At 33.3% G+C, this 16,393-nt stretch overlaps 1 protein-coding gene and 1 long non-coding RNA gene across 3 annotated transcripts; both read right to left on the bottom strand.

Annotated features, from left to right (window-relative positions):
* Positions 1–2,424: 2,424 nt before the first annotated feature.
* Positions 2,425–3,720, bottom strand: LOC140890019 (uncharacterized). The gene has a single exon (XM_073297769.1). It carries the CDS (start codon positions 3,718–3,720, stop codon positions 2,425–2,427), a length of 1,296 nt encoding a protein of 431 aa, XP_073153870.1.
* Positions 3,721–6,040: 2,320 nt separating this feature from the next.
* Positions 6,041–14,299, bottom strand: LOC140891574 (uncharacterized). 2 transcript variants are annotated; one of them, XR_012152572.1, is made up of 4 exons: positions 13,773–14,299; positions 8,042–8,353; positions 6,335–7,991; positions 6,041–6,258 (listed from the first exon to the last, which is right to left on the bottom strand). It is a non-coding gene; the product is annotated as an uncharacterized lncRNA (long non-coding RNA). The 2 variants fall into 2 exon arrangements; XR_012152571.1 differs by having other exon boundaries at positions 6,041–7,991.
* Positions 14,300–16,393: the final 2,094 nt, after the last annotated feature.

Genomic DNA, 16,393 nt, shown 5'->3' with positions numbered 1-16,393 from the left:
TAAATATTAAACATGATATAAAGTATAAATATTGATGAAACTAGACATCGATTGTAAAATTTAGCCTCGATATATAAGAGGTTCTCGTGTATATAAATTCGGTTGCTGTGAATGGTTGCTCAATATTTGATGATCGGTCACCAACTAAATTTTTAATTTTTTTGCCTCGTTTTATTTTATTTTTTATTTTTATATAATCAATAAATTGAAATACAATCGTTAAAAAATTAAGTAATTAACAAGCAAAAGTATTACACATGGTATAATATGTTATATTTTTATTTTCATCAATGAGTGGTTGCATGATTTTCAAATATCCAAACTTGATTTATTTAATCGCAATATATAAAGATATATTTTTATGATGTATTATAAATATTAAATATGATATAAAGTATAAAAATTGATGAAACTAGACATCGATTGTAAAATTTAGCCTCGATATATAAGAGGTTCTCGTTTATATAAATTCGGTTGCTGTGAATGGTTGCTCAATATTTGATGATCGGTCGCCAACTAAATTTTTAATTTGTTTTGCCTCGTTTTATTTTATTTTTTATTTTTATATAATCAATAAATTGAAATACAATCGTTAAAAATTAAGTAATTAACAAGCAAAAGTATTACACATGGTATAATATGTTATATTTTTATTTTCATCAATGAGTGGTTGCATGATTTTCAAATATCCAAACTTGATTTATTTAATCGCAATATATAAAGATATATTTTTATGATGTATTATAAATATTAAACATGATATAAAGTATAAAAATTGATGAAACTAGACATCGATTGTAAAATTTAGCCTCGATTTATAAGAGGTTCTCGTTTATATAAATTCGGTTGCTGTGAATGGTTGCTCAATATTTGATGATCGGTTGCCAACTAAATTTTTAATTTTTTTTGCCTTGTTTTATTTTATTTTTATTTTTATATAATCAATAAATTGAAATACAATCGTTAAAAAATTAAGTAATTAACAAGCAAAAGTATTACACATGGTATAATATGTTATATTTTTATTTTCATCAATGAGTGGTTGCATGATTTTCAAATATCCAAACTTGATTTATTTAATCGCAATATATAAAGATATATTTTTATGATGTATTATAAATATTAAACATGATATAAAGTATAAAAATTGATGAAACTAGACTTCGATTATAAAATTTAGCCTCGATATATAAGAGGTTCTCGTTTATATAAATTCGATTGTTGTGAATGGTTGCTCAATATTTGATGATCGGTCGCCAACTAAATTTTTAATTTTTTTTGCCTCGTTTTATTTTATTTTTTATTTTTATATAATCAATAAATTGAAATACAATCGTTAAAAACTTAAGTAATTAACAAGCAAAAGTATTACACATGGTATAATATGTTATATTTTTATTGTCTTCAATGAGTGGTTGCATGATTTTCAAATATCCAAACTTTATTTATTTAATCACAATATGTAAAGATATATATTTTTATGATGTAATATAAATTAAACATGATATAAAGTATAGAAATTGATGACGTCGATTGTAAAAATTAGCCTCGATATATAAGAGGTTGTCGTTTATATAAATTTGGTTGCTGTGAATGGTATATCGGTTGCTCAATTTTTTATGATCGGTCGCCAACTAAATTTTTAATTTTTTTTCTGCCTCGTTTTACTTTATTTCTTTTTTTATTTTGTAACACTTGATCGTGATTTTTAGATAGTCAATCTTCTCAAATAATCATGCAAACGTAAATTGAAATATAATTGTTAAAAACTTAATTAATTAACAAGTAAAATTATTACACATGGTATAATATGTTATATTTTTATTTTCTCCACTAAGTGGTTGCATGATTTTTAAATATCCAAACTTGATTTATTTAATCGCAATATATAAAGATATATTTTTATTTTCTTCAATAAGCTGTGGCATGATTTTCAAAATCATATTCTAAATTCTTTTTTTAAAAAAATTCTAGCCAACACAATAACTAAAAAAACAATAAAAACTCAAAAATAATAATAAGAAGAAGAAATGATAATTTTTTATATGCTTGCTTGAAATAACACTGCCATAGCCAAAATGAGTTTCAATATAAAATTGGTTGCCATGAACATAAATGGTAATGGTTGTCAATTATTTTGTATCAGTGGCCATGAACATAGAAAAAGTTGCCATGAACATAAAAAATGTTTGTCAATTACTTTGCATCAGTAGCCATGAACATGAAAACTGTTGCCATGAACTTGAAAATCAGTAACCATAAATTAGCTCTTAAAATAATAGTGAAAGTGAAATTTTGAAATTCAATCATCAAATAAGATCTTTGCTGCACTACACATGTAAAAAAAATTAAAATGTATTTTGAAAGCCAAAATTAACCTAACATGTAACAGGTCACCACCAAACATCAAACTCATGGTCAATCTCATCGTTTCCCAAACTCACCGATAGATGGATTTCTATTCACTTTTCTCCTTCCACGCTTTTGCTTCACATTAGGTGGCAGCAACTTTTGTGCCAATGGGTCAATTGTCTTCGTCCATTCGCTACATTGAGGCACAGGATATATGGTACCAGAGTAAGCAAGTACCCTTGTATGGGTAGTATAGTACTCCGAGCATAAGTCATAAATTCTCAAATTTGCTGCATAACTAGCTGCTATGGCATGAGAACATGGAATTCTATCTAAATCATAAACTCTACAACTACATGAATTACTTGCAAAATCAACAGTTTCATGGTCATCTTGGGCATAAACATGATACTGCAAGTTGTTCAACTCATAGACTTGGTTTTTTTGAGAAGCATTGAACCTTTCACGCAGAATTGACTCAATAGCAGGAGTTACTACAGTTGTAGATGCAGTAGCAGCATTACGATATCGGCTAAACCAACATGAAGTCAATTTTTGAAGTGCATCTAACAATGAAACAATTGGAAGATCCCTTTCAGTGCGCAATCTAGAATTTATTGACTCCACTCCATTGGTTGTCATTATGTTGTATCGTGTTCTTGGGCAATGAGATCTAGACCACTTTTCTGGAGAAGTATGCTCTTCCAAATATTTCGCAACTTGAGGGTACCTGTTTCTCATATCACTATACAACGAATCAAATTCACTTTGTTTGTATGCATATGCTATACGCATGAACAACTCTGTAGCACCTTTTTGTTTACTCCTAGTTTTGATATTTTGTGACAAGTGCCACACACAATAACCATGATGTGCTTGTTTGTAAACATTTGCCACATCAGATATTATACCCTGATGTCGGTCCGAGATTATTACTAGTTCTTCATCATCTGGTACCAATTCCTGCAACTTCAACATAAACCATGTCCATGACTCCACAGTCTCGGAGTCAACAACACCCCATGCAATAGGAAATTGGTGAAATTCACCATCTTGTGTTGTAGCAACAAGCAAAACACCATTGTACTTTCCCTTTAGAAATGTTCCATCAACTGCAACTACTTTTCGCATGAATTTATATCCATTTATACAAGCATCATATGCTAAGAACATGTATCTAAACCTATTATTGTCAACAACAAGATGTGTGATGCTACCTGGATTTACCTGCTTGACCATGTTCAAATATGAAGGCAACATATGGAAACTCTCATCAGGATCACCTCTTAGCTGATTAAGTGCTAGTTCTTTACCTTTCCAAGCCTTGTAATAGGTGATATTAATACCCCTATTCTGCATCATTGTCATTATTGATTTAGGTGTTGGGGTGACCTATTGCCCACTAAAATTCTCTAGCAACATCTTTGACACTACAGCAGCACTCGCTTGGCGATGTCTTTTACGTCTGTCAGCAGATCACAAGTGTGTGTATTGCAATACTTCCGAATGGAGAATCGGGTCGACTTCCTTTTTTTTGAAACCCGTACTCTCCAGCTGCATTTATCACTTACACATTTGATTGAGTAAAGTGATTTAGTTGATTTAACAACATCAAATTCAAAAGAGGCACTAATTGCAAGTTCGGACAATACATTTTTAACCTCTTCTTTGGTATCAAATTCTTGACCAATTTTTAACTTTGATCCATCTGTGAAACTGTAACCATTGTCACCAACAAGCAACATATTTTGTACATCCTCAATAGGCTCAGGTTCTTCATGTTGGCTTGGCGAATCTGTCGGAGTGGCTTCATTGCTAGATTTTGCAACCATGTCATTATTGACATCATCATTTACTTCTTGCATGTTAGAGGCATCATCTAGGATTAAAACCCGATCAAAATATCCATCATGCAACTCTTTTTCATTATGATCAACTAACATATCACATGATAATCTTCCATCATTCACATCAACAAATCTATCTTTGATGCTCTCAACTCTTGGATCATCCACAATCATATCAATTTCAACATCAATATTTTTTGACAATTCCGCATGAAGCACAGGCCTATTCTGTGAATCCCCAAAACATAAGTATGTCTTTACACCTACTGCATTGTTAATATAAATAGGACGAGGATTAAAACCCCGTACAGATGGCAAATAACTCAATGTCATTTTTGATTCATCTATATTCAGTCCCAAAACTTTACTTATCAAACTCACCACTTCTTCACATGAACAATTATCCTCATCCACATTTATTGCTGCCCATTTAGAATTGGATCCCGGACACCACTTACAAATGCCTTGTTCATCTATTCTCCACTCACCATCAAATTCAAATATAATATTGGTAAATGTCATTACCTGTATAAAACACAATAAATAATCAGAAGCATATTGTTGAAATCGATCAACAAAAAGAAAACTATGTATCTAAAAAAAAATTAAAAAAATGACATGAAAGGCGACCGCTATAACATATGAGGCGAAAGAAACTATGTTTTCGGCGACCGTAATTACGTTCACGGCGACCGATACCAGGTTTAGATATATTACATATTTCAGAAACATGTCTCGATAAAACCAAAAAATAAAGTGGCAAACCAGACGATTAAACTAAATAAACTCACAATCAAATGGGTGAAATCCGCTTCTTGCTATCCAATTAAGGTAGAAAACAGAGAAATTTATCAGCCTTGGTTGGTTAGTCTGCAATGTAAACTGGGTGGAAAAGGCGCGAGGAAGTGGGAAGAAAAGGCGCCAGGAAGAAGGTGAGAAGAAAAGTAAAATAAATTGTTGAGAAAACGTGGTATATGACCCGACCAAAAGACCCGACAAAATTTTCCCAATTTTCATTATTATTATATTTTGTTTTTTGAGGGAATTAATTAAGTGAAATTGTAAAAGGAAGGTCATTTACCAAAATAAAAAAAAATTAAGGTCATTAATCAAATTAGCTTTCCAAAGGAGGTTATAAAACTAAATGCCCCTGTGTGTGATGTTCCCTCTAGGAAAATGAGGGATATAGACCTGGTCTTGTTTTTAATTCAATAGATAAACCTCTGATCAAAAAGACTATATTGCCCCTGATTTAAGTGTTTTCTCTCTCCTCCTTCTTCTTCTTTCACGTCAGATCTCTGCGTTGTTTTTTTCGGTCTTCTTTTCTCTCTCTCCTTCCTCCTTTTCCCTTCTCCTCCTCTTCTTTTTTTTTTTTGTTAAATTTACCAAGCGGGTCAACCGCCTTCCCTGCCCAAGCGGTCGACCGCCTTGGGAAAGCGGTCGACCAAGGCTTGGGCTCGGTCGACCGCCTTCCCTGCCCAAGCGGTCGACCGCCTTGGGAAAGCGGTCGACCAAGTTTTGGGCTTGGTCGACCGCTTTGACAGCTTGGTCGACTGCTTGGGTCAACCGAAACCATTGTATATATATATTTTATTGTGTAGTATTATTATAAAAAATATTGATGGTTTAGTGGTTAGATTCCAGGAGGAGAGAGTCGAGCCAGGTTTGAATCTTGGAGAGGAGAGAGGGAGGAAGGGAGGAGGAAAAATCAAGGTTGGACATAATTTTTTTTTCATAAAAAAAAATATCAAACTACCCTTAATTGAGACCCTTTGACTGAATTAAAAATTCAAGAGTCCCTTTTATTGAATTAAAAACAAGATCAGGCCTATATATTTAAATGACCATGTTTCATGGGATTGATGATCTTCGGCTGGGTTTGTTGTTTCCTCGCGTTTTTTTTTTTTTGCATGTGTTAGTTGTTTCCTCGCGTTTTTGTTTCGTTTTTTTGGGTTTCCGGATACTCTCGGTGTTCTGCTTCTCCAACTCGCTATTCTTTTGTTGTTTGGGCTTTCTGATTTTGATGGGGGGTTCCCTCCTCTTGGGATTGCAGCTTGATCTGGTTTAGTTTTTTCCCTCTATTCTTGTTCTGTTTGTTTTTGTTTGCTGGTTCTGACAGATTTCTCGCGTTTCACTTCCGAAAAAATACACGCGTAATTTTTGTTGCTCTACAACGATTAACCAGGAACAAACGTGTTGAACGAAGAATGGTGGAGGAGATCGGTGCCTCTCCTGCTTTTCTTTCATTAAATCAAACATTTACAATTCTTCTCTTCCAATTGTTCTGTGTTATGCGCCTTATGGTTAGCTTCGAATTTCGCTGCTCGCCGTCTTCTCTGCTGTTAATCAGGCCTTCTACCATCCTTCAGATAGTTTTGGATTGTGTGGCTTTTATTTGGGAGTTGAAAATTTCGTACGGATAACGAATTCATTCTTTGTTTTTTTTCCCTTTGTTTTGAGTGTATATTGTGTTGTATATATTAGCAATTCTTGAAGAATAAACACTGTTCATTAAATCTTTATAGCAACCTTTGAATAATAAACAAATTAATGTATATTATTAATGTGTGACTTTCATGCTATATTAGATTTTGATTTGACTTTTATGTTATGAGTAAATTGGACTTAAAATATACATTTGGTGGAAAAAAAAGAATTTGAGTCGGTACTGGAGTTAAAATCTTAGGCGGTACAAACAATTATCACCATTGAAGTCAAAGATTTGATTTTGTTTCAAATTAAACCATAATTGAAAAATACATTAAATATATTGTCTCAAAATTGAGCTTATTATCCAAAATTTTAAAAAGAGTTGAATCCAATTAAATGTTGTGATCTTAACTTATATTATATATATTAATTGAAACAATTTCACAATCCTTGATGGATTAGCCCATTGGCCTTTAGATGAAAAAAATGAAATTGAATTAAATGAAGGTGGTAAAACCATGTATATTAGATATTTCATTAATTATGATTTGGGTGTATGATTACTCTAAACTTTTGAGGTTTTTGATGAGTTCATTCAAATTTATTAAATCGTTCGGATGCATTTTTATTTAATAGCCTGGTCAAGAGTAAACCATGCTCAGGTTTCATTTTTACTCCTGATTTTAATGATAATACTCCGGTCACGGGTATGTAAAAATTTCACATATGTATCATGTATAAGAAATTCATATTTTATTACTGAAGTCGGTCAAATTGTATGTCTCCCTTGCTTTACTACTTTAGCTTAAGATAAAACTGGCCAACCCCACTATGCATATTCATTTTGTAGTAAATTGACTGAGCTTATTAGAACCTATTTGAAATACTAGAATCTGTCATGCTATCTACCCCTTGTTTTCTTCTTGTTTTCCCTGTACACACTTAGTAATGACATGAGCTTGATGTTTTTTTGCAACCGATAATGATGTACTTTTAAAATATATTAGAAATTATATATATGTTTTTCTATACATATATGTTTGGTTCAGAATATATCAATTTACCTATATAAATCTAATAGAAATTGGATCATGGCATAGAACATAGGAATTTATCCAAGGTGATACTCTTCTTGTCTTATCAACTCTGTAATTTCCCCAACCAGCAGCATCCAAAGTATGAATTTTGTTTAGCATAGTAAGCTATCATTGTACGTCAGCTTTTTTAATAAAGGTTCTATGTTGGATTACAATGCTTCTTGTTCAATTAACAAATATATTCCTCTTTCTGCTGGATTTTCACCTCCTTGTCTCGTGTCTGCATATTAGACCCCACCAATTTCCAATTTACTGGTTTCCCAATCTTTTTGCAAGGGGTTTGTTACGAGACCAAAGGAAGTGGGCTTAGAAGACAAGGATAGACCCATTTTGAAGAATGTTTACTTCAGAAGGATTAAGAAGGCCCATGAAGAAACTGAGAATAAAAGGGGAGAGACAGGCAGTTAGTTAGGGGTCGATTTCTCTGAGTAATTACTTTTATGAAAAGACTAGCCTAGAGCTAGGGGAAAGTGGAGGATTTGTACAGAGGTGACTCTGGGAACATTTTCAGTTCATTTTTCATCATTAATGCTTATTTGTTTTCTTGTTATATTGGATAATTTTTCTCGACGCAACGCAAGATCGTATTAATTGTTTTGTCCATATGTTTCTCTTGTTTCCATTGTGCTATGAGAGTATGACCGGATAAATCGGTGTGATATAAATCTACTGGCAAGCGTACCAGGTCAAGTAATAGTAAAGTGGACAGAGAGTCAAAGTATCGATCCCACAGGGACTGTTGTCAATTTTTAAGAATTAATTATTTTACTTAATCTAGACAAAATAATAAAAAGAAATTTGATTTAAAAAAAATAAGAAAATAAAATAAAAACTACTTAAGAAATAAGAATAAAAATAACTGAAGATAAAAATAATTAAAACAAAGACAACCAAGACAAACGTAGGTACCGAACAAATCATGTAATATGTAGTCGATTCAGGACTCAGATTTAATCTTAATTCACGGAAATTCTCCTAAGTTGTTCAAAAGTCTATTTCTAGAACAATCAAACCTATTCAAATATTGATGAACTAATCTTTCGTAATTCTAATCAAATTTGAATGCATTAAATATTTATAAAAATTCAGTTTACACCCAAATCGCATAATGAAACCGAATTCTATTTCTAGTCGGTTTTACAATATGTTGATTATCAGAGTGATCGAAATCAATACCTCCTCTGTCAACTTGGAATCGATTAACATGCAAGCAAACAGTTGATCAGACTATTCACAAGACAAATATAAATTGACAATCAATAAAATAAAATCAACTCTGAAAAATCCCAAACAAACATCCAAGTTTTCTACATAAATTTGTTCGGCCCAATCACGCCGTCTTGGTTGAAAATAAACTACACAATAATTAAAACTATAAATAAAAAGAAAGAAAGAAAAGAGAAAGAATTATCCGGATGCCGTAGCCGCCTCCTTCTCTGTTCTGCAACTCTGGAACTGGGAACTCGGAACTCGGAAACCCTAAAATTCATTTAGATTTTCTATTTATAGTGTTCAGATCCCTTAAAAATCAATTCCTTACGTCACAAGAATTTCTCGGATTTTTTCTCCTCCGCGACACGCGCGCGCCTGGGATGTATCTCGCGCGCGTGCAGTTCAACAAAACAGTGACTTCATAAACACTCGCGCGAGCGCGAGTTAGAAGCTTTCCCGCGCGCGTTATTTAATTTCTGAAGCGCTAAAGACTTGCGCGATAGCGCTTCCACCTTGCGCCCTTCCTTAGCGCGTTAGCTTCCTCTTTAGCGCCAATCACCTTCTTTTAAGCGCGTTAGCACTCTTCTTAGCGCCAAACTCAAGTGCTAATGCGCTACAACACTCACCATCAGCGCAACTTTCAACCTGCTCCGAGCGATAAATGTGAAAAATTCATATCTTGAGTTCTAGCCGTCGGATTGACCTGAAATTTGGACAGCAGCTTCAAAACATCTTGAACTTAATTCTGAACAGTGAGATCGGATTTGGTACTCTTTAAAAATAAATTTGATTTTTTTAAACAAAGCTGCTCCGTAATTCACTCTTCAAAAATCCATTTTCCTACAAAATTAACCGGGAGAGTGAAATACAAACACATGAACTAAAACACATAAAAACACATAAAAATAATATGAATGCACACAAAAATATATATAAAAATATCACGAAATAATGCATACAAAATGCACTTATCAACACCCACATACTTAAACCTTGCTCGCCTCGAGCAAGACGTGCAAAAATAATATGCAAACAAAAACATAAGTAAGGACGATTCATAAATGTGCACAGCCTCCGAGAAGTTCAATCACAAAACCAAAAACACAGACATGCTCTCAAATTTTCATAATACACTTTCGGTTTAACGTGAACGTGTGTGTGTGAAATGTCATTCCGGTTTCATGCAACTTAGATCGAATTCGTCTCAAATTTGTTTAGAGACCTATGACAAATCAGTGCAAGTATCACAATCTAGTGCCCATTCCTTCCAACGACCTCTAGACTAAACCCACCTCCCTTGAGATAATGAATTACACACCTCCGAATTTTGCACCCGGTATTGCTTTTGCCCCAATAATTACCCGCTGACTTAGCTATAACTGGATAGGATACGAAAAATCATTCTATTTTTTCTTTCTAATCCCCTCGTCTATAGCCCGGATGGAGCATCAATCCCATTTAATCCGCATACTTAGCCTTAAATTTAGTCTTTTATAGGATTTTAATCCTTTCAAGGCCCGGATGGAATTGAAATTTTTTTTTTCTAGGTGCGCCCAAGATCATAAGTGTAAACTAGAGCCTCATCAAAATTCATTGAACACAATCAAGATCCACAAACCACCTATTGCCGTGCAATGGTCAAACAGACAGAAACTTCATCAAATCTTTTGCTACAATTCACTGGTCTAACATTAGTACTTAAAAATATTCACGGTTCAACCTACAGTTTCTCATGTCAAGTCAAGAGCAAATTTTTTTCAAAAATCCATTTTTTTCAAATAAACTTCATCTTCATTGACTATTATGACTCATCCTACTCATAAAAATGCAAACAACAACAAAAACAAACTAAATGCAAACAAATACAAAACATGACAGATGCAACACAAACATAACAAACAATGCAATATACTAGTCTACCCCCCCCCCTACTTATCCAAAGCATTGCCCTCAATGCTTCAGAACAATGAACAGAATGCATAACAAATACACAAATACAAAGACGAACAAAAACACAATGAGAACAAAAATAACGTCACTCCCCTGGTTTTCGATTCATCCTCTTCCTTATTGACAGTATCAGCTGAGACAGTAGCATCATCTAGATATATCGGCAGGCACGACCAACTGGCATGGGAAAGAAAACAAAATCAAATAAAAACAAAACATAAAACATAAAAACCAAAAATCAAAATAAAAATAAAAAAAAACACTGGGTTGCCTCCCAGTCAGCGCTAAAATTATAGTCTATAGCCCGACTATGCAAAAGCCATCATCAAATAGCAGCTGCCGCCCATAGTAAGAATCATACGATTCTACGTATGGGTTTTGATTTTCTTCGCCCTCAAGCTTGGCGGGATATTGACTTTGTAAGCTCGTCGGTCCAACAATACTCTTCAAGAAATTTTTCTTTTGGAAAGAGACTCCGATTCTAGGCTGAAGCTCAAAGAGGATGTAATACTATGGAGGTGGCGTCAATGGCAAGAAAATATCTTCTAACGGTGTACATGGAACGACCATTGACGAGGTCAAATCTGTAGCCTTGTATGTTTCTTCCTCCTCCAAGTTCACTCTTGGCTCTTTTTCACAAGAAGATTTCTCAAAAATTATTTCTTCATGCTCTGGCTCAGTTACTTCACTCTCTTGGCAGATCTCAAAAATTGGTTCTCTAAGAAGCGCAATCTGTTCATCCAAAAGACTCCAAGACTTGATACGGCTTTCTAAGAATTTATTTGTCTCTGTCTGTTGCCGCAAAAGATTCTCCAACTGAGCCGCATAATCTTCAGAACGCCCTATACATTTTTCTTGATGCTCAGGTGGTTGGTTCGCAAAATTTTGGGAGTTGATATCTGGAGGATATTTGTGACTCCAACCCTGCAGTGAAGGATCACAATGCCAGTGGTAGTCAAAATCTGCCATATCATTTAACAAGTGCATCGCACTGTCTTTATCTCTTCTAAACAATTGACTGCTAGTGGCCAAAGCTACATAATCCACCCAACTTCTTGTAATCTCATCCAAACCACCATAAAAAATTTTAGTGAGGGTGTAAGTCAAAAATTGATGGCATTGAAATTTGTTCGCCAAATCATTGAATCTCCCACAAGCAACATAGAATGGCTCCAAGTATTGCTGGCCAAATCTTGTGAACACCTGTCTATGGATCATCTTCAAGTACCTCACAAGTAAGAAACAATAAAATTAAAAATTAAACAAATGCAGGAAAAAAAATGTCTAGCCTCAAGCAAATAATCTATCCTAATATTAACTAAACATTCCCCGGCAACGGCGCCAAAAACTTAACCGGCTAAATAGGTGTGATATAAATCTACTGGTAAGCGTATCAGGTCAAGTAATAGTAAAGTGGACAGAGAGTCCAAATATCGATCCCACAGGGACTGTTGTCAATTCTCAAGAATTAATTATTTTACTTAATCTAGACAAAATAATAAAAAGCAATTTGATTTAAAAAAAAAATAAGAAAATAAAATAAAAACTTCTTAAGAAATAAGAATAAAAATAACTGAAGATAAAAATAATTAAAACAAAGACAACCAAGACAAACATAGGTACCGAACAAATCATGTAACATGTAGTCGATTCAGGAATCAGATTTAATCTTAATTCATGTAAATTCTCCTAATTTGTTCAAAAGTCTATTTCTAGAACAATCAAACTTATTCAAATATTGATGAACTAATCTTTCGTAATTCTAATCAAATTTGAATGCATTAAATTTTTATGAAAATTCAGTTTACACCCAAACCGCATAATGAAATCGAATTTTATTTCTAGTCGGTTTTACAATATGTTGATTATCAGAGTGATCGAAATCAATACCTCCTCTGTCGACTTGGAATCGATTAACATGCAAGCAAACAGTTGATCAGACTATTCACAAGACAAATATAAATATGACAATCAATAAAATAAAATCAACTCTGAAAAATACCAAACAAACATCCAAGTTTTCTACATAAATTTGTTCGGCCCAATTACGCCTTCTTGGTTGAAAATAAACTACTCAATAATTAAAACTATAAATAAAAAGAAAAATAAGAAAAGAGAAAGAATTATCCGGATGCCGTAGCCGCCTCCTTCTCTGTTCTGCAACTCTGGAACTGGGAACTCGGAACCCCTAAAATTCATTCAGATTTTCTATTTATAGTGTTCGGATCCCTAAAAATTAATTCCTTACGTCACAAGAATTTCTTGGATTTTTTCTCCTCCACGAGATGCGCGCGCCTGGGATGTATTTCGCGTGCGCAGTTCAACAAAATAGTGACTTCATAAACACTCGCGCGCGTGCGAGGTAGAAGCTCGCCCGCGCCCGTTATTTACTTTCTGAAGCGCTAAAGACTTGCGCCATAGCGCTTCCACCTTGCGCCCTTCCTTAGCACGTTAGCTTCCTCTTTGGCGCCAATCACCTTCTTCTAAGCGCGTTAGCACTCTTCCTAGTGCCAAACTCAAGTGCTAACGCGCTACAACACTCACCATCAGCGCAACTTTCAACCTTCTCCGAGCGACAAATTTGAAAAATTCATATCTTGAGTTTTAGCCGTCGGATTGACTTGAAATTTGGACAGCAGCTTCAAAACATCTTGAAATTCATTCGAAACGGTGAAGATTGGATTTCAATGTCTCTAATAATAAATTTGATTTTTGAACAAAGTTGCTCCGTAATTCACTCTTCAAAAATCCATTTTCCTACAAAATTAACCTGGAGAGTGAAATACAAACACATGAACTAAAATACATAAAAACACATAAAAAAATATGAATTCACACAAAAAAATATATAAAAATATCACAAAATAATACATACAAAATGCACTTATCAGAGTACAACTCCGAAGAAATGGTAAGATATGGGTAAGAGTTCTCGCGGATATCCCTATTATTGGAAAACCTATAGAAGTGTCATATTTTTTTCTAAAAAATTTTTTTCCTACTTGAAAATGTCTCCCCATGGAACATATTCTCTAGGATCAACGACAAAGAGGCCTTAAAACATTGAGAGATGACACAACAATCAAATTGAAGAAGGCTCTACTTGATCTTGAGAGAGGTATGATCTCTTAGTTTTTGGAACTTCCAGCATGTTAAGTGAAGATTTGAGTGATAGCGTTGCTTTTGAAGATGGGCCCGATCTGATGTTTGAATTGCCTACTCATATGTGGAACTGAGAAATTTTGTGTTTTTCTTGTCAAAAGAACTTTGCGGATTTCTACTCCTTTGCTTTCAGATATTGTTTGATTGGTAGGTTTACATGGACTTTAATTTATGACGCTAATTCTTTTCAAATCTTTGGTCTTTGTTTCATCCCATTATTAGTTCGCATTCTATGTCCTCCCAGAGAAGAAGCAGAAAAGCATTGACATCAAAAGTAGGTGTCCTGTTGCATCTTGTCCTAGGATCACATTTTCCACCTCAAGTTGATGTACTCATTCAATATCTAAAGGTTCAGAGCTTTGACAATTATGACCCAGAACTCACGTGGTCGTTGATGCTGACATGCATGTTACAACATTATGGTGTTCAACACGATTAAAATTACTTGGATTTTTTATAGAGATGTAGAGACACCTCCATTTATTCAGTTATGTAATTTGCTATTTCTTCCTTTCCACTATGTCATTAATTACAAACATAGTACTTCCATATTGAAGAACATTCTCCACTTGTATCTATAAAATTACTTTTAAGTTAATATATTTCATTTGCACTTTGCTATGGCATAACAAATGAATCTCTATCAATTTTAGTTTATTCTACATATCTTCATTAATTTCTCTTTCATTCCTTCTACTATAATATTGTAAATCTGGGTAAATTTGGGTAAAAACCTCAAGAATTGAGGTTAGCCTACCTAGTTTATATAATGCAAACTAGCTCGTCCAATATCACTGCACCGAGGTTTAGTTGAGCTTATTACAAGAACACCACAAGAGTGTTGGCTAATTATATGTTATTTTATTTTCTTTTTCAAAGATAAAAATATGTCATTAATATTTGTTCAGAATGAAAACATTTTGGGGATGTTGTTTTGTTTTATTTCAAAGTTGAATAAGTATATAATATATATTTAATAAGGTATCATTTCTAATGATATCATATGTAAAGCATATAATTTTAATAAAATCAGGTTAATATATATATATATATATATATATATATATATATATATCTTTTGGGGAATAGAAAACACATTAGTTGTATTTTCACTCCGAAAAAAATAAATCCATATAGCTGTTTAATAATTTTTTACGAAATTCAAAATTTACCCAAAAATTAATGCTTTTTATTTAATTCTTTTACTTTACATCCTTTCTATCATGATATATAAATGTTTGTTCATGTTAGTCTTTCCATATTAGTTAACGATATTGATGATATGATAAAAATCATATCATATATTTATTTATATTTTAGAGATATATTTCATGGATATATATTTATATTTTAGAGATATATTGCATGGATATGCATGGATCTAATATTTTAGTTTCTTTATATATTAAAAATTTTATATGGACTGGTACTATCTTCCTATAAATAAAGGTCTATAACTTTTATTATGGTATTTTTAGAAAAAAATAATTTTTTTGGTCCATTAACTTGTCCATGATTTGGTTTTGGTCCATTAACTTTTCTGATGTGGGTTTTGGTACACTAACTTTACATTTTCAGTGTTTTTTGGTCCAATTGCATACGTGTCAATTTCTGATTGGTACAAAATGATGACGTGGATCAATCAGAAGCTGACAAGTATGCAGTTGGACCAAAAAATACTGAAAATGCAAAGTTAGTGTACCAAAACCCACATCGAAAAAGTTAATGGACCAAAACCCAAAGGGGGTAAAGTTATTGGACGAAAAAACGTATTTTCTCGTATTTTTATATGTTTTTACACGTTTTCATACGCCTCTCATAATTTTTATACACGTCTTACATGATGTTTTCTACATGTTTTTATACGCCTATTACATGTTTTTTATCTCTTGCAGTTTTCATACATTTTCTATTGAATCCTATTTTGACTTGAGCGTCGAAGTGGCTTCGCATGCGGGCAAGCCATCTCACATGTTTTCTTTGATACACAGAAATATTTTGAGATCATTCGGCTCGGTTTATTGAAGAAATTAGTTCGTTGTACCGGTTCGAGGTAATTTATTTGATGTGAAATTTTTGAACGCATCAATTGGCGGCGTCTGTGGGAACGAAAACTAAACCCACGATTACTCTTCACAGTTGACTCAAGAAAGGAAAAGAGAAGGAATTTTTTTTTTCGATTTTAACATAGTTCTACACATCAGCCACCGTGCGAAAGCAGTTCTGCAAAAATTGAACCGTCGGATCGGGTTCAAATTTGGTATACATATTGATGATTATTTATCTAAGATCTGAACGGTTGAGATCTTGATTTGTGGCTTGTAGAATTGGATTTTGACCGTA

This window comes from Henckelia pumila, chromosome 3 (assembly GCF_033568475.1).
Source record: "Henckelia pumila isolate YLH828 chromosome 3, ASM3356847v2, whole genome shotgun sequence".
NCBI lineage: Eukaryota > Viridiplantae > Streptophyta > Magnoliopsida > Lamiales > Gesneriaceae > Henckelia > Henckelia pumila.
This window is presented reverse-complemented; position numbering and strand designations above follow the sequence as displayed.